The sequence below is a fragment of the Podarcis bocagei genome (assembly GCF_964188305.1).
Source record: "Podarcis bocagei genome assembly, chromosome: 13".
In the NCBI taxonomy this organism is placed as follows: Eukaryota; Metazoa; Chordata; class Lepidosauria; order Squamata; family Lacertidae; genus Podarcis; species Podarcis bocagei.
This window is the reverse complement of record NC_138138.1, coordinates 13,825,894-13,844,564: the sequence shown is the minus strand read 5'-3', so window position 1 is coordinate 13,844,564 and position 18,671 is coordinate 13,825,894. Positions and strand designations below refer to the sequence as shown.

The following is an 18,671-nucleotide window of genomic DNA, read 5'->3' as shown; positions in this document are numbered from 1 at the left end:
AGTACCACTCAGCCACAAACAGGCCAAGGGTGGGTACTCTGCACGTGCTCAGAGGCACGCTGCTCTTGCCCATCATTTCCTAGGCGCCGACGGACAGGCCAACTGTAAGTGACTTGCAGGTTTGGGGAGCGACTTTGGAAAGAATGCTGGTTACAAGGGGGCTGGAGGATCTCATTCGTAAGAGGGCCTGCTGTTTTTGTTCTCGTTCAGCCTTTGGTTGGCCTCGGCTCACAGAGCAGTGTTTTCTGCTGCCCGTCTGCCCCTTCTGTGAGCGACATTCACCACTGTGCTCTCCAGCGGGGAAACGGGGAGCCGCTTGCACTTCCTCCTTGTTAGACAATAACGTGAAGCACGTCCAGAAAAGCAGAGCGCCGAACAGCTCCTCCGGAGCGTGCATGCTCTGCCCTCAGCGGCAGTGATTTATTTTTTAAATACAGTGGTACCTTGGTACTTGAACAGCTTGGCTCCCGAACAAATCGACTCTTGAACACCGCAAACCCAGAAGTGTTCCAGTTTGCAAAGGTTTTCGGAAGCCAAAAGTCCAACATGACTTCTGCTTGAGTGCCAGAGGCTCCTGCAGCCAATCGGAAGCCGTGCCTTTGTTTTCCAACGGTTTCGAGAGTCGAACGGACTCCCGGAACAGATTAAGTTCGACAACCAAGGTACCACTGTATTGCAGTATCACTGGAAATTCCATATATCAAATGCTAATGAGAACTTCAACATGCTGCTCAAGTCTTCAGAAGACTTTAGGATTTTTTAAAGAACAAACACATAAAATGGGAACTGTGCTCATGGACTAATCTTGAGGTCCAGCTCCGAGGGCCTTCTGGCTGTTCCCTCCCTGCGAGAAGTGAGGTTACAAGGAACCAGGCAGAGGGCCTTCTCGGTAGTGGCGCCCGCCCTGTGGAATGCCCTCCCATCAGATGTCAAGGAAATAAACAACTATCTGACTTTTAGAAGACATCTGAAGGCAGCCCTGTTTAGGGAAGCTTTTAAGGTTTGATGTTGTATTGTGTTTTTAATATTCTGTTGGGAGCCGACCAGAGTGGCTGGGGAAACCCAGCCAGATGGGCAGGGTTTAAATATAAATAAATTATTATGGGCCACCCAACCCTTCAGCCGGGCATACCTTTTCCCCTCGCGCTCTCTAAGCGTTACCTTCGCCACCATCCTAATTCTGCGCCCTGCTTTAAATCCCTCTCTTTCAGATACACCATCAAGTATCTCCTGGACCACTCCTTCTTCCAAGAGGACACAGGAGTCCACGTGGAGCTGGCTGAAGAGGACGATGGCGTGAAGTCCAACCTGAAGCTGTGGCTGAGGATGGATGACACAAAGAAGCTACACGGGAAGTACAAGGACAACAATGCCCTGGAATTCCGATTTGAGCTCTACAAGGATGTGGCCGAGGAAGTGGCCCAGGAGATGGTACAAGTCGCTGTTCTTCTCAGGGGTTGGGGAGGCTGGTCTGGGGAGTCCAGGAGTTAGAAGGGGCTCATGGGTAGGGAAGACGGGAGAGGACCGGAAGCATTGGGTGGGTTGCAAAAAGGAGAGGTGCCCTAGCTTTGGCCTACCCAGAAGTCACTGGGTACTGTCTCCTCAGTTTCATTTTCTTCAGGATTCTACAGAGTTTGCCTCTCGGGCAATGGCTCCGTAGTTACCTTGTATAGTGGTACCTCGGGTTACATACGCTCCAGGTTACATACGCTCCAGGTTACATATGCTTCAGGTTACAAACTCCGCTAACCCAGAAATAGTACCTCGGGTTAAGAACTTTGCTTCAGGACGAGAACAGAAATCGTGTTCCGGCAGCGCGGCAGCAGTGGGAGGCCCCATTAGCTAAAGTGGTGCTTCAGGTTAAGAACAGTTTCAGGTTAAGAACAGACCTCCGGAACAAATTAAGTACTTATCCCGAGGTACCACTGTATAAGCGCACAACATCATTATGGAATCTTTCATTAGAGGAAAGTGAGTTCATGGCCCATACGCCATGGAGGTACAGTGGTACCTTGGTTTTTGAACGTAATCCATTCCGGAAGACTGTTTGACTTCTGAAACATTTAAAAACAGAAGCATGCATTTCTGGAAGCATTTACGTCCGGAAAACTCAATACGGAACCTGCTTGGCATGTTCGGCTTCCGAAAAGCGTTCGAAAACTAAAGCAGTTACTTCTGGGTTTTTGACGTTCGAAAGCCAAAACGTTCTACTTCCAAGACGTTTGAAAACTGAGGTACCACTGTAAGTGTATTCCTGGGGCTTGAGGTAGATTAGGACAATGAAATATTAATACAGTGGTACCTCGGGTTAAGAACTTAATTCGTTCCGGAGGTCTGTTCTTAACCTGAAACTGTTCTTAACCTGAAGCACCACTTTAGCTAATGGGGCCTGCTGCTGCTGCCGTGCCGCCGCTGTTGCCGCGCGATTTCTGTTCTCATCCTGAAGCAAAGTTCTTAACCCGTTGTACTATCTCTGGGTAAGTGGAGTCTGTAACCTGAAGCGTCGGTAACCCGAGGTACCACTGTATTGCATTACAGTGGTACCTCGGGTTACATACGCTTCAGGTTACATACGCTTCAGCTTACAGACTCCACTAACCCAGAAAGAGTACCTCGGGTACCTCGGGTTAAGAACTGTGCTTCAGGATGAAAACAGAACTCGTGCTCCAGCGGCGTGGCAGCAGCGGGAAGCCCCATTAAGCTAAAGTGGTGCTTTAGGTTAAGAACAGTTTCAGCTTAAGAACGGACCTCCGGAACAAATTAAGTACCTAACCTGAGGTACCACTGTACTACTAATAATTTAATATGGCTCTTCTCACAGCTAGGGCATTAGAAAACGGAATCAAATGAGCTCTCAGATACATTGCATAAGTCCCTTTTGCAAGGGCCGTGGTCATTCTCACACCGTAACTTTAAAGCATATTCATGAACAGTCATGGCTTGCCCCACAAAGAATCCTGGGAACCGTCGTACATTGGGGAGGCTGAGATTTGTTCACAATCCCTTGCCCCCTTCGCACAAATGACAGTTCCCGCAATTCTTTGGGGGAAAGTGCGTTTGTGCCGGAATTCGAACTCTTGTTTCCTCCAGCTCCTTCACTTCTGTCACTCCCACTCCCCGCTCCCGCAGGTGGTCTTGGGCTTTGTGTGCGAGGCCGACTACAAGCTGGTGGCCAAAGCGGTGCGCGAGCGAGTCCTGGCCATCAAGCGCCAGCGCGAGAAGGCGAAGCGGGCCCAGGAGGAGCAGAGGCGGCACGAACAGGCTCCGGACATCCTTCATCTGCTGGACCTAGACTCTCCGCCCCCTCTCAGCCCTGCCCAGCCCTCGGCACCCACCACGCCCGGATCCGGGGATTCTGCACTCGGCCCAACTTTCCCCCCTGAGCCGGAAGAACCAGAAGTCGACCAGCACCAGACTTTCCGATATCAGCATGGCTATTCCTCAGCCACATGTAAGCTCCCTCGCTCCGTCAGCCAAGGGACTCTGTAGGCGACTATTACATACGAGAGCATACACAGCGGGTGGCGCTGTGGTCTAAAGCACTGAGCCATTTGGGGCTTGCTGATCAGAAGGTACTCCATCCCTGTGATGGAGTAATAATAATAATAATACAGTGGTGCCTCGCAAGACGAAAAGAATCTGTTCCGCGAGTCTCTTCGTCTTGGCGGTTTTTTCGTCTTGCGAAGCAAGCCCATTAGCGGATTAGAGCTATTAGCGGGCTTAGCGGATCAGCTGATTAGCGGTTTAGCGGCTTAGTGGATCAGCTGATTAGCGGCTTAGTGGATCAGCTGATAAGCGGCTTAGCGGATCAGCTGTTAAGCGGCTTAGCGGATCAGCTGATAAGCGGCTTAGCGGCTTGGGGAAGGGGGGGGGAGGAAAAAACCCCACAGGAACTCGCAAGACATTTTCGTCTTGCGAAGCAAGCCCATAGGAAATTCGTTTTGCGAAGCACCTCCAAAACGGAAAACCCTTTCGTCTAGCGGGTTTTCCGTCTTGCGAAGCATTCGTCTTGCGGGGCACCACTGTAATAACAACAACAACAACAACAACAACAACAACAACAACAACAATAATTATTATTATTATTTATACCCCGCCCATCTGGGTAAGTTTCCCCAGCCACTCTGGGCAGCTTCCAACACAACATTAAGGTAAAGGTAAAGGGACCCCTGACCATTAGGTCCAGTCGTGACCGACTCTGGGGTTGCGGCAGTCATCGCGCTTTACTGGCCAAGGGAGCCGGCGTACAGCTTCTGGGTCATGTGACCAGCATGACTAAGGCGCTTCTGGCGAACCAGAGCAGCGCACGGAAACGCCGTTTACCTTTCCACCGGAGCAGTACCTATTTATCTACTTGCACTTTGACGTGCTTTCGAACTGCTAGGTGGGCAGGAGCAGGGACCAAACAACGGGAGCTCACCCCGGTTGCGGGGATTTGAACCGCCGACCTTGTGATCGGCAAGTCCTAGGCTCTGTGGTTTAACCCACAGCGCCACCCGCGTCCCCACATTAAAATACACAACATTAAAATACAGTAAAGCCTCAAACATTAAAAGCTTCCCTAAACAGGGATGCCTTCAGATGTCTTCTAAAAGTCTGGTAGTTTTTGTTCTCTTTGACACCTGGTGGGAGGGTGTTTAGAGGAAGGCGTTTAGAGGAGTGAGCTCCCGTTGCTGTGTCCCAGCTCCTGCCAACCTAGCAGTTCGAAAGCACACCAGTGCAAGTACATAAATAGGTACCACTCTGGCGGGAAGGTAAACAGCGTTTCCGTGCGCTCTGGTTTCCTTCATGGTGTCGCATTGCGCCAGAAGCAGTTTAGTCATGCCGGCCACATGACCCGGAAAGCTGTCTGTGGTTAAATGCCGGCTCCCTCAGCCTGAAAGCGAGATGAGCGCCGCAACCCCATAGTCGCCTTTGACTGGACTTAACCGCCCAGGGGTCCTTTGCCTTTTACCTTTACGAGAGAGTACCAGCATGTTGTAAGTGGTTAGAATGGCAAAATTAATTCAGTGTCACCTCAGCTTGCCACTTCTGAAAGCTGACCCCTCAACGTTGACATGAGGAAATTGTGGAGGGCAGATATTACATTTACCACTTGTCATGCCATTAAGGAAAACTGTATGAAAATGCTACACAGATGGTATTTGATACCCTGCCAGTTGGCTAAGATGTGTAGAACAGTCTCAAATAAGTGTCGGAAGCCTATGCTGGTGGAAGGTTCCTTTTTCCCTACCTGGTGGACATGCAAAAAAGTAATTGGGAGATGATATATAATGAACTAAAAAAAAAGATGTTCAGAATAGATATAACCGCAAAGCCAGAAGCATTTCTTCTGGGAATATGTGAAACAGAGATCCCAAAACAGGTTTGTAAAATTGTTTTTGTATGCCACTATGGCAGCCAGAGTACTCTACGCACAAAAATGGAAAAAACCAAAAATCCCAACAAAGGAGGAATGGTTACTCAAGCTACTGGGGTACTCAGAAGTGGCAGAACTCACAGCTAAAATAAGGAATCAGAAAGACAAAATATTTGTGGAAGAATGGAGACCCTTTTCAGTCTATATAAGAACGCAATATGGCCAAATAAAATTTCAAACAGGTTTTAACTTACGATTAATGGCAAGACAATAGAAAATATTGTAATACAGGATTTAGATAAATAGATAAGCTTTAAGAGGTTGGACAGGCAGCAGGGAAGAGAGAGAATTAGACCATCACAGATGTAACGATGGGAAGTCGCCAGCACAAATAAATAGATTTTGATGTAAATTGTGTGTTATATGATCTGAATGTAAATCAATGTAAAATATTAAACATATCTGGGACAAAGTTCCCAGTGAACTTGTAAGGCTCCCGAGTTAGAAGCCAGGCCTGGTCTTTCGTTTCGCAGTCACCCTTTTTCTTTCTGATTTCCACCCCCCCCCCCAGCTGATTGTGAGACGGACGGATACCTGAGCTCCTCTGGATTTGTGGATTTGTCCGACTTGCCACAGAGCTGCTCCAGCCCCCCAGTCGCCCCTGAGCATTCCTTCGCTTCGGTGAGTGGCAGTGCCGACCCCTGGCATGGGCAGCCGTGGTGCCCCTGTGAGCTACGAACTAGGGAGGTGTCGAATTGTCACGGCAACCTGCCTTCAACTGTGGTTTTTATATCCCCAGACTATTGCTGTGAGCGTGAACTCCATCAGCGACTTCCCTTCCCCTGCGGACAGGTAAGGACATGCCGGATTGTTGTGGGGAAATAATTTGCTGCAGGGTTTAGGTTGCTGGGAACGTGAGGAGATACAGTGGTACCTCTGGTTATGAACTTAATAATAAGAATAAGAATAATAATTTAATATTTATACCCCACCCATCTGGCTGAGTTTCCCCAGCCACTCTGGGCGGCTTCCAATCAAGTGTTAAAAACAATACAGCATTAAATATTAAAAACTTCCCTAAACAGGGCTGCCTTCAGATGTCTTTTAAATATAAGATAGCTACTTATTTCCTTCACATCTGAAGGGAGGGCGTTCCACAGGGCGGGCGCCACTACTGAGAAGGCCCTCTGTCTGGTTCCCTGTAGCGTCACTTCTCGCAATGAGGGAACCGCCAGAAGGCCCTTGGCGCTGGACCTCAGCGTCCGGGCAGAATGATGGGGGTGGAGACGCTCCTTCGGGTATACTGGGCCGAGGCCGTTTAGGGCTTTAAAGGTCAGCACCAACACTTTGAATTGTGCTCGGAAACGTACTGGGAGCCAATGTAGGTCTTTTAAGACCGGTGTTATGTGGTCCTGGCGGCCACTCCCAGTCACCAGTCTAGCTGCCGCATTCTGGATTAATTGCTGTTTCCGGGTCACCTTCAAAGGTAGCCCCACGTAGAGCGCATTGCAGTAGTCCAAGCAGGAGATAACTGAACCTGAAACCATTCTTAACCTGATACCGTTCTTAACCTGAGGTACAACTTTAGCTAATGGGGGCCTCCCGCTGCCGCTGCACCGCCAGTGCATGATTTCTGTTCTCATCCTGAGGTAAAGTTCTTAACCCAAGGTACTACTTCTGTTTTTTTTTTTTTATAAAATTTTTATTGGTTTTACAACATTTTTAAGAAAAACAAACAAACACAAAAAGTAACAGACATACATGAATAGTTTCAAACATATTTTCATAAACCTCTTTTCTTGGACTTCCCCATACCCCCCCTCTCTGCATCCCAATGTCCATAATTCAACTAGCAACTCCCAGTTGTTACTTTCTAATCTCTGTCATCTTAGTCCTCTTTTATAGTCTAGCCTTGTATCCCTGTACCCTTTTACTTCTGGAAACCAGAACATTTTAGCATTCATTAAGTTTATAGTAGTCCTTAAGATAACTTTTAAATTTTCTCCATTCTTCTTCCACCGTCTCTTTTCGTTGATCACGGATTCTGCCTGTCATCTCGGCCAGTGTCATATAGTCCATCACTTTCATCTGCCATTCTTCCAAAGTGGGTAAATCTTGTGTCTTCCAATACTTTGCGATAAGTATTCTTGCTGCTGTTGTGGCATACATGAAGAAAGTTCTATCTTTCTTTGTCACCAATTGGCCGACAATGCCCAAGAGGAAAGCCTCTGGTTTTTTAGAAAAGGTACATTTAAGTACCTTTTTCATTTCATTATAGATCATTTCCCAGAAGGCCTTTATCTTCGGGCATGTCCACCAAAGGTGATAGAAGGTACCTTCAGTCTCTTTACACTTCCAACATTTATTGTCGGGCAAATGATAGATTTTTGCCAGTTTGACTGGGGTCATGTACCACCTGTAAACCATTTTCATAATATTTTCCTTTAAGGCATTACATGCCGTAAATTTAATACCGGTGTTCCATAACCATTCCCAGTCAGCTGACATAATGTTATGTCCAACATCCTGAGCCCACTTAATCATAGCCGATTTAACTGTTTCATCCTGTGTGTTCCATTTCAACAACAAGTTGTACATTCTAGATAAATTCTTAGTATTGGATTCTAACAATTCGGTCTCTAATTTTGATTTTTCCACCTGGAAACCGATTTTCCTATCCTGTTTAAAAAATTCCATTATTTGGCGATATTGAAACCAATTTTCTACTTTATGCTTCAATTTCTCCTGACTTTGTAGTTTGAATTTATCTCCATCCTGTTCTAAGATTTCCCAATACTTCGGCCATCCGACCTCCATATTGAGTTTCTTCACTGCTTTAGCCTCCACTGGTGACACCCATCTAGGGGTTTTATTTTCCAATAGATCTTTATATCTTATCCAAACATTAAATAATGCTTTTCTAACAATGTGATTTTTAAAGGCACTGTTAACTTTATCATACCAAAGATATGCATGCCAACCGAAAGCATTATTGAAACCTTCCAGATCCAAGATGTCCGTGTTCTCGAGGAGCATCCATTCTTTCAGCCAGCAAAAAGCTGCTGCCTCATAATACAATTTTAGGTCCGGCAGGGCAAAACCCCCTCTTTCTTTAGCGTCAGTCAATATTTTAAATTTAATTCGGGGCTTTTTGCCCTGCCAGACAAATTTCGAGATGTCTTTGTGCCACCTCTTAAAACATTCCATCTTGTCAAGAATCTGCAAGGTCTGAAACAAAAACAACATTCTAGGCAATACATTCATTTTAATTACTGCAATTCGGCCTAACATTGACAGTTTCAAATTTGACCATATTTCTAGATCTTTTTTAATTTCTGACCAACATTTTTCATAGTTGTCCTTATACAAATTCACATTCTTAGATGTTAAATAAACCCCTAGGTATTTCACCTTCTTGACCACAGTCAAACCTGTTTCCTCTTGAAATTTCTCCTTTTCCATATCTGTTAGATTTTTCCCTAAAACTTTAGTTTTTTGCTTATTCAACTTAAATCCAGCTACCTGGCCAAATTGTTGTATTATTTCTAGGACCTTTTTCGTACTAGTGTTTGGCTCTTGCAAAGTCAATACTAGGTCATCTGCATACGCTCTTAACTTATACTGTTTAGCTCCGACCTGCACACCTTTGACCTGCTGGTCATTTCTTATCATGTTCAGCAACACCTCCAGAACTGAAATAAAAAGTAATGGGGAAATTGGGCACCCCTGTCGTGTTCCTTTTTCTATCTTAAGTTCCTCAGTCACGACATTATTTACAATCAGTTTAGCTTTTTGTTCAGAATATATTGCAGCCATACCATTCTCAAAACCCTGGCCTACCCCCATCCCATGGAGATTCTTCCTCATAAAACTCCAAGAAACATTATCGAAGGCTTTCTCCGCATCCACAAAGATCAATACTGCTTTAGTGTTTATATTCACCTCTAGCTTTTCCAAAATGTCTATTACATTCCTTACATTATCTGCTAGGTGTCTCTTAGGGAGAAAGCCTGCTTGGTCTCTATGAATCTTCTCCATCAAAACTCTTTTAAATCTTTTTGCCAAAATGTCTGCAAAAATTTTGTAATCCACATTAAGCAGTGATATTGGGCGGTAGTTCTTAAGTTGGGTCTTTTCAGTCTCTGACTTTGGTATGAGTGAAATATATGCCTCTTTCCACGATTCAGGTGCCCTTTTTCCCTCAAGGATCTCATTACAAACTTCTCTTAGTGGTTGAATCAGCCATTCCTTCAGCGATTTGTAGTATCTGGAAGTCAGTCCATCTGGTCCCGGAGATTTGCCCAATTGCATATTCTGAATGGCAGCCTCTATCTCTTGTTCTGAGATTCTCTGGTTCAAATCCATCTTATTTTGATGAGAGATGTTTTGTAGTCCATATCTTCCAAGGAATTTATCTATATCTTCTTCATTTTGCGGGCCTTGAGTGTAAAGTTTTTTAAAATAACTTAAAAAGCAATTTCTAATTTCATTGGGTTTAGATATGTTCTTTCCATCCACCTCTAGGCTTGTAACTGTATTTAGTTTCTGCCTTTTCTTCAGTTGCCATGCCAAAAGTTTACCACATTTATTTGCTGATTCAAAAGTCTTTTGCTTCATTTGCTTTATCTTCCATTCAATCTCTTGGTTCATCAATTCCATATATTGTGTTTGATATAACTTGATCTCTCTTAAAATATCCTGAGACTTTGGTTTTGTTCTTAATTTCCTCTCTCCTTCCTTTATCATTTCCAAAATCTTCTCTTTTTTCTCATTTTGTTTTTTCCTCTTTATTGAATTTTGTTGAATCAAAAATCCTCTCATAACCGCTTTACTTGCGTCCCAGATCACTCTTTTCTCTACGTCGGTCCTCAAATTTATTTCAAAATAGTCTTTTAGGGTCTTTTGGGCCTTCGTGAGAATCTCCTTATCTCGAAAGAGGGTGTCATTTTCTCCATCTAAATTGACCAGTTATTGTGGGTTTCATCTCCATCTTCACGGCGTTATGGTCGGAGCAAGTTTTTGGGCAGATTTCCACTTTCTTAATCTTTGGAGCCAGTCCACTAGTAACCCAGATTTGGTCAATTCTGGTCCAGGTCATCATTGCTTGGGAGAAAAAGGTTCCCTCTCTCTCCAGAGGGTTCCTTGTTCTCCAAATGTCTATCAAGTCCATGTTTTCTGTCATTTCGAAAAAAGTCTTAGGGAGTCTCCCTTCTTTAGTGACTGTTAGTCTTTGTGCCTTGTCCATATTAGTGGAGACCACGCCATTCATGTCTCCCATGATTATCATATTGTAATCCAGATAGTCCGTCAAAGTTTCATGAAGTCTCTTAAAGAAGTCAGATTTGCCTTCATTTGGTGCATAAATTCCAACAACTAGAAATTTTTCTCCTTGTACTTGTATCTCCACAGCCAGATATCTCCCTTGTTCATCTTTGAATATCATTTTTGGAGCCCATTTCTCCTTCACATATATTACCACTCCTCTCTTCTTAACTTTGTCTGATGAAATAAATTCTTGTCCTAGCCTTTTATTTGTGAGTAATCTCCTGTGGGCTCTGGTTATATGAGTTTCTTGTAAACATATCAAGTCCAGTTGTTCTCTGTTCAAAATATGAAATACTTGTCTTCTCTTCAAAGGCCCATTCAGTCCATTACAATTCCAACTAAGGAATTGCAAAGCCATCTTGTTATTTTCTTAAGGCTCCTCCAACAGCTCCAAGTTGTTGCTCTTCTTCTGATGGTGGTGGTTTTTGTCCAAACGAGAGATTCAGGATATCCAGTGCTCTCCTCTGTTCTGCAAGTACGTCCACAGTCCCCTTCTGTAGGTCCTCCTGGTATCTTGCCAAAAATTTGTCTTTATCTTGAATTGTCTTTATTTTCACTTTCTTTGCCTTGTAGTCAAATGACAGTCCTTGTGGGAACTCCCACCTGAAACGGATAGAGTTTTTCTTTAGCAAAAGAACCAAGTCCTTGTAGAAGTTTCTTAAATCCAAAATATATTTTGGGATGTCTTTAAAGATCTGTACAGCTGAATTTCCAATTTGCAAGGCCTTTTCAAAGTGTAGTCCTAATATTTTATCTCTTTCCTCCTTGGATCTGAGTGTAATCAAGCAGTCTCTCGGTGTCTTTCTATCTTGCTTTTTACCCAGTCTAAAGGCAGTCGTAATTTTAAATTCGTCTTCCTCAAGGTCCCAGCAATCCGCAAACTCCCGTGTCAAATATTCCACAAGGTTGTCTCTTTCATTCTCCGGAATCAGTCTTAATTTTAAATTTCTCTCTTTCCTCTGTAACTCCCACAAGGCCAAAGTTGCATCATGCTCATAGACCTTCTTGGCAAGTGGCTCTAATTTCTCCTGTGTCTCTCCGGCAGTGGCTTTTGCCTCTTCGGCAATTTGGCGCGTGGTGGCGTTTTCCTCCACCAATTTGTTTATAGATTCCGTATTCTGGTTTAATCTTGCTGATATTTCTGTTAATTTTTGTGTGTTCTCTGAAGTCTGTTTTGTCAAAGACTCCAGAGTTTGGTTTATCTTGAGCAAGGCCTCTGTCACAGCTTCCATAGAGACGGCTGCTCCTTTGTCTTGTCCTGTTGTTCCTGTTGATCCGGCTGTTGCGCCTGAAATTGAGCCTCTTTTCTTTGCCTGTTGCAGCTGCAGCTGTTGTTGTTGTTGTTGTTGCTTGATCTTGGCTCTTGTAACTATCTCTTCTTGTGGGCCACTCATGTCAAGGTCAATTCCCACGGGATAATTCTCCCTTGGAAAATTCCACTGTCTTAGGCCGTGCCAAGTTTTACTTTATCCTCTAGAGGGAGCAAATCAAAATGGCCATAGAACAGGATTTCCAAATACAAAAACAAAGGAGACAGTCCAAGATGTAAAAAAGAAGGAGATTAACACAGTCAAAGTCAATGTTGCTAAAGACTTATAACTTCAAATTGCCACAGTTGCCCAGTTTATACTGTTTCTTCTAATGATATACAGTGATCAGGCACTGTGGAAACTTTGTATCAAAGTATCACTTCACAGGAAAAAGTCAGTTCGGTGTACTAAAAAGGCAGACCGTTTCATGCTTTCAGATAGGTGAGATAGCAGAGGTTTTTTTTTCCTCCAAATAGATCATGCAGTTGTTGGTCAGATTCACCTCCCCTCTGCCCTGCTTGCTGGAGGGGAGATCAAAGGTCTAAATGTCCGGTTTATATGATCAAAGAGCAGGTTTAAACGGATGCAAGTTTAGAGTTCCGTTGCTTTCACTTTCATGCAGTCGGGGGGAGGCAGACTTCCTTTGCTTAAATCTCCCCGTTTTTAGCCCAATTTCTAAAATTTTAAAGGGTCCCGATTATTTTCCAGCTCTTACTCACGGGAATTCAGTCCAAATTTTCTTTTCAGGAAGGAATCGGCGCTCTCCGCTTATGGCGACGCGGCTTCACTTCGCAGGCTGGGTAGCGACTCTCAGCACCGCGCTCTCTCCCGATGTCGATCCGTAGCCTTTAAAAAGGCTCTTTCACGGTACCGGGGGGGCGCGAAGGTGCCCACCGAGTCTCCTTGTTCTCAGGCTTCAGCGCCTGGGATTTTAGGGGTCCCCCGCTCGCCGTAGCGGGTAAGACCCGAACTTGCGAAGCAGTCCTTCTCCGGAGCTCGGAGGTAGGACCGCCATTAAGCGCTGGCACCGACCGGAAGTCCAAGGTACTACTTCTGGGTTAGCAGAGTCTGTAACCCGAAATGTTTGTAACCCGAGGTATTTTCAACCCAAGGTACCACTGTGCCTGCTTTTCTCACATTCCTCATCCCAAGCCTTGCTGTGTAGCTTGCGGGGCGGTGTCAGAGGCATAGCATGGCTGACTGGTGAAGGATGCCCACACGTGCCCTTGCCACAGATTCACCCATCCTGGCACAGCGAGATAAAAAGAGCAGAGAGGGATTCAGAGGGGCAGTAAGCTGAGGCGCATTTTGTTGTGTGTGCCCAGATCAGTCACATTTGCTCATGTTTCACTTCCTGTTTTGGTCGCCCGCGACGCAGCTACACGTCCGACGTAGCGTCTGGCTTGAGCGATGGTTACGAGGGTATCTCTGCGAGCGAGCGCCGAGCGAAGCCCCTGGCCAAGAAGGGGTCTGGAAGACTGCTGCGCCGCCGTGCCCGATCTCGCCTACGCATCACAAACGTGAGCGCTGCCCGCATTGCGACAGGCTTGGGTGCTATGTGTCCTGATCGGTGGATATTTGTGTGTGGTTCTGAACTCCCACCTCTATTGTGCTAATATATATCCTGTGGTTCTCAGCTGGTTAGGTTTCCTGACTGACAGTGGGCTGGATCCAGACTTAGTTGTGCTTTGAGTAGACCCATTGGAATTCAAGCCCCATGGATTGCAGTGGGCCTGCTCTTGACCTGACTAAGCATGGATTCAACCCTGTATTTTTCCCCCCAGAGTGAGACAGCCGGAGCTCACATGAATTACTGGTGTTCGAAGGAAAGGCTACCATTAACGTTTTCATTTTGCAGGGGGGACAACAGAAAAAAGGAACCCTTTGAAAACCATATGAAAACACAAAGCGCCTTGTCCTCCCCCTTCCTTTCCGGCCATTGTGAGGGAAACCGGGGAACCCAGCCAGATGGGTGGGGTATAAATATATTATTATTATTATTATTATTATTATTATTATTATTATTATTATTATTATTATTATTATTATTATTATTATTATTATTATTTCCAAGCTTCAGAATTCAAATACCTTCAAAGAGCCAAACCCAGTCATTTCGGCAGCTGATTGATTGCAGCCCGTTATCATTTCAGGAGCGCTTCCTGATTACTGCCAATATTCCAAATTAATGAGGAACCAGTCACTAATCATGCCGGAGACAGAGGCTCGTCCATGCCAGGGACACACTCCCAGGTCGCACCCGCTCTGTCTTTCAAGTTGACAGACACGAGCTTAAGCAGCACAGTGGGATGCAGTGAGCTCCCCAGAACCCCCTGAGGAGCAATTGCCAGGAATTTTACCTCATAAATCCTGGCTTTCCCCTGCCTAAACCTCCCCACTGCCCCAGAGGGCAGCGGAGAGCTACCGCCATTAATCGTGACGTCAGGAGGAAACCCTGTTGACCTTGATTTTAAACGAGCTGTGTCACTTGAGCCTGATTCTAATCGTTCAGTGAGTGCTGCAGTAACTTCAAGCCAAAAGGCAAATTATTGGGCTAGCTTTGAGTACAAACTGCTGTGTGGGCACCAGTTCATTGCTCTCCCAACTTCCCAGCCAGGAGCGAATGAAGGTGTCATGACACCCAGGGCGGGGCGCCGCTACATAGGGTGCATGTGCGGCGTTGCTACGTACGACGCATGCGCTGTATGTAGCGACACCGCACATGCGCTGTACATAGCAGTTTGCTGGCGCTCCGGCGCCATATGGATGGTGCTGGGATCCTCTGCTGCAGCCGCGAACGAAGGATCCTCTACATGCGGCTGTAGTGGCAACGGAGGGATCCCACTGCCGTCCATACGGCGCTTGAGTGGCGCCGGCAGCAAACCACTATGTACAGCGCATGTGCGGCAGCGTTAAGTACTGCACATGTGTGTGACGCTGCGCATGCACTATACATAGTGGTTTACTGCCAGCACCAGGATCCTCTGCTCGCGGCTGCAGCCGCAAACGGAGGATCCTTCACATGCGGCTGCAGCAGCGCAATGGCTGCTCGCGCCACTGCCACATGGTGAGCCCACGCAGGGTGTCTTCTTGTCACCCCCCCACCCCAGACATGGCATAAAGTTACATCGTGTAAGAGAGTGTATTCAGAAAGGACTCATTCAGGTGTCCTACATGCCAGAAAACGAAATTCCTGCAGATCTGTTGTCTAAGGTTGTTAACAGAGAACAAATTAAGGTTTATGTACAGAGGTTGCAGTTGGGTTGAACCACAGGTATGACAGGTTACACGGAAAGGAGGAGGATGTTAGGATATAGTTCCGTTCCACCTTAAAAGGGAACAGGCATGACTGTTGTGTGTCACATGCCTGTTTACTCCCAGCACTTGCTGGGAACTTCCGTTTGTATATTGCTTTTGCATTGCTGCTGTTTTGCTGGACACAAAGGGAAGCAGACATGTTTCCTTTGTTCCTGAACTATGCTGAATAAATGCTGTAAATATGCTTGCACATCTCTCTGTCCGCCACTTCTGCTGTGAGAAGATTTATTCACTCTGCTGATAGAGCGTGCATGGGTCTCTAAACGTATCTGAGGCTTGTGTCGCTGATTGATGCTGTTCCAAGGGAGACCGGTGATCGTCCGGCTGCCGGCCGGTGGCTCGAACCAGCTGGGGGCCTGCAAGATGCCATCTCCCCAGCAGTATCTCAACAGGCACCTGGGGCGCAGTGCCCCCCCCTGCACCCCCGTTGCGATGCCACTGTTCCTAGCACCACCACTGTGGGAACAGGATGCTGAATTACCGTATTTTTTCGCCCCATAGGACGCACTTTTTCCCTTCCAAAAATGAAGGGGAAATGTATGTGCGTCCTATGGGGCGAATGCAGGCTTTCGCTGAAGCCTGGAGAGCGAGAGGGGTCGGTGCGCACCGACCCCTCTCGCTCTCCAGGATTCAGGAAGCTATCCGCAAGCCTTGCAAGCCCGGCAGGAGTTCCCGCGGGCTCACAAGGCTTGCGGGCAGCAGCCAGCAGCCCCCGCGAGTGTCTGCAAGCTTTGCGCGCCCGGCAGGAGATCCCGCCGAGCGCGCGAGGCTTGGGGCAGCAGCCTGCAGCCCGAAGCACACGGAGCCCTCCGGAGGGTGCCCTGTGCTTTGGGCAGGTGTGCGCAAGGCTTGGTGCGGCAGCCGCTGCGGGGGGGGGGATAATTTTTTTTATTCATTCTCCCCCCCCCCCAAAAAAACCAGGTGCGTCCTATGGGCCGGTGCACCCTATAGGACGAAAAATACGGTAAATGGGGTATTGGCCTGATCCAAGAAGTCTCTTCTTACGTGGCTTCTTCAAATCTAGTGTATTTGTTTTTAGACTCTTACAATCAAGTGGCAGTTCAGACAACTGTTTTCCTTCCTACATAAGGAGAGCCTTCTGGATCAGGCCAATGGCCCAGCAATTTGTATCCTGTACTCACAGCGGCCACCCAGAAGCTCGTGGGGAAACCCTCACGCAGGACCTCACCCCAAGAGCACACTCCTTTCCTGTGGTTTTCAGCTACTGGGCTTCGGAAGTATTTGCTGCCTCCGAAACATAACTGGCCACCCAGCAGGCATAATTCATCTGCAAACAAAAGCTATAACTGGTCGGAAACGTTGTATTTTAGTCTGTTCATCCAGTGGGCTTGAGGAAAGGGGCACACACCATTTCATCCTTTCCCCTGCAAGGTTCTAGGTCAGGGGTCCCCAAACTAAGGTCCAAGGGACTTGTTTATCTGGCCCAGCGCTGCTCTGCGCGGCTACCCACTTCCGGGTCAGAGGAGCACCGGAAATAGCTTGTACGCATGCACAAGCGTTATTTGCGCACGCGCAAGCGTTATTTCCGGTGCACATCTGGGTCGGAAGAGGCCTGGGCACGTGCGCACAAGCTATTTCCGGTGCTCCTCCGACCCGGAAGTGCGCCGGAAATAGCGTGTGCACACACGTATGGGCACGCGCTCCCCTCCCTCTGGCCCGCCGTGCGATCAGCACTGGAGACACCGGTTTGCTGACCCCTGTTCTAGGTGCTTGGATAGTCTCAAGAGTCTCCGTGTGGGTAGTGTTGTTGTTTAATTTGCAACCTTCCATGTGTGCAGATGCCAGTCCAGAATGACCGGGTGGTTGAGTGCCAGCTGCAAACGTACAACAACAAGATGGTGACCTTCAAATTTGACTTGGATGGAGACAGCCCAGAGGAGATTGCAGCTGTCATGGTGAGGACGCAGGGTTTTCACGCTGCGGTAAGATTTTGACGTTCTCAATCCTGACTCTGACTCCTCTCTTCCTTTGTGTCTCCGTCTTCTTCAGGTTGCCAAGGAATTCATCCTGAAATCTGAGCAGGAGGGATTCATCCGGAGAATCCGTGATATTATCCAGCGTGTGGGGACCCTCCTGAGCAAAGACCTGGGGGCTCTGGGCAGCCCTGAAACAGGGAGCCTGTCCCCAATTTTGGCTGCTGATGGACTCTCGGTGAGTGCCAGACCTATGGAAGTCGGGGGAATTTAGGTAGCCTCCTGGATGTTTCAGCCCTGATCTCCCCCTCTGGTTTCATGAAGCCAGAATGAGGTCCAGCAAACCGTTTAGACGCACAGATGTGCTTTGTGAGTTGTTTAAAATGGACTTACAGGTGTCTTTCCCACTTGCCCATTTTGAATTTTATTATTATTCATGTTTTTATACTGAATTTTATGCTGCATTTATAATTAACTGTTTTAAATTTGTTGTTAGCCGCCCTGAGCCCGGTTTTTGAACCGGGAAGGGCAGGGTATAAATAAAAAAAAATTATTATTATTTATTAGGTAAAGGTAAAGGGACCCCTGACCATTAGGTCCAGTCGTGGCCGACTCTGGGGTTGCAGCGCTCATCTCGCTTTATTGGCCGAGAGAGCCGGCGTACAGCTTCTGGGTCATGTGGCCAGCAAGACTAAGCTGCTTCTGGCGAACCAGAGCAGTGGAAGGAAACACCATTTACCTTCCCGCCAGAGCGGTACCTATTTATCTACTTGCAGTTTGACGTGCTTTCGAACTGCTAGGTTGGCAGGAGCAGCGACCGAGCAATGGGAGCTCACCCCGTCGTGGGGATTCGAACCGCTGACCTTCCGATCGGCAAGTCCTAGGCTCTGTGGTTTTAACCCACAGCGCCACCCGCATCCCCCTATTATTATTATTTATTATTCCCTGTCAAATTGAATAAAGATCCCTTCCTTCCCACAGCTTCTGGCGGCTTTTTCCTTGTTTCCTCCTCTCTCAGAATTTGAGGGCCTATTTTCCCAAGGTGGCTCTTTCCGCAGAGACAGGGCGGGTTGGACGAGGGTCCAAGCCCTCCTGAATGCCACACCTTGAGCAGAAATACCTTCCGTTTAATCCCAAGTTTATGGTGGTTGGTTTGTGAAAAGGTAAAGGTGCTCTGCACATGGTCCGAAGTATGCTTGCTTTATTACTTTACACATTTCAGGCCTAATTTCAGAGTAATCCCTGCCGGCAAACTAGCTCTATGTGCCTTTTCTTTCATCCATATGATGTTTTGGATTTCTCCTGGGCCCAACGAAAACATTTTATTTTTTAATTCTGTGTCATTGTAGGGTGAGCTGCCTCCACAAGGCCTCTCGCGCTCAATCTCTTCATCCTCATCTCTTAGCGGTATGTAACCCAACACCT

General features: G+C 46.9%; 1 protein-coding gene across 1 annotated transcript in view; it reads left to right on the top strand.

The window, feature by feature from the left end:
- WNK4 (WNK lysine deficient protein kinase 4) overlaps nt 1-18,671 on the top strand; it is a 62,035-nt gene that overhangs the window by 31,285 nt on the left and 12,079 nt on the right. The window contains exons 6-13 of the mRNA XM_081166098.1: nt 1,212-1,431; nt 3,130-3,451; nt 5,931-6,040; nt 6,159-6,211; nt 13,373-13,514; nt 17,112-17,228; nt 17,323-17,484; nt 18,596-18,653. Of these exons, the coding sequence (XP_081022224.1) occupies nt 1,212-1,431; nt 3,130-3,451; nt 5,931-6,040; nt 6,159-6,211; nt 13,373-13,514; nt 17,112-17,228; nt 17,323-17,484; nt 18,596-18,653 (1,184 nt within the window). The remainder of the gene's footprint in view (nt 1-1,211; nt 1,432-3,129; nt 3,452-5,930; nt 6,041-6,158; nt 6,212-13,372; nt 13,515-17,111; nt 17,229-17,322; nt 17,485-18,595; nt 18,654-18,671) is intronic.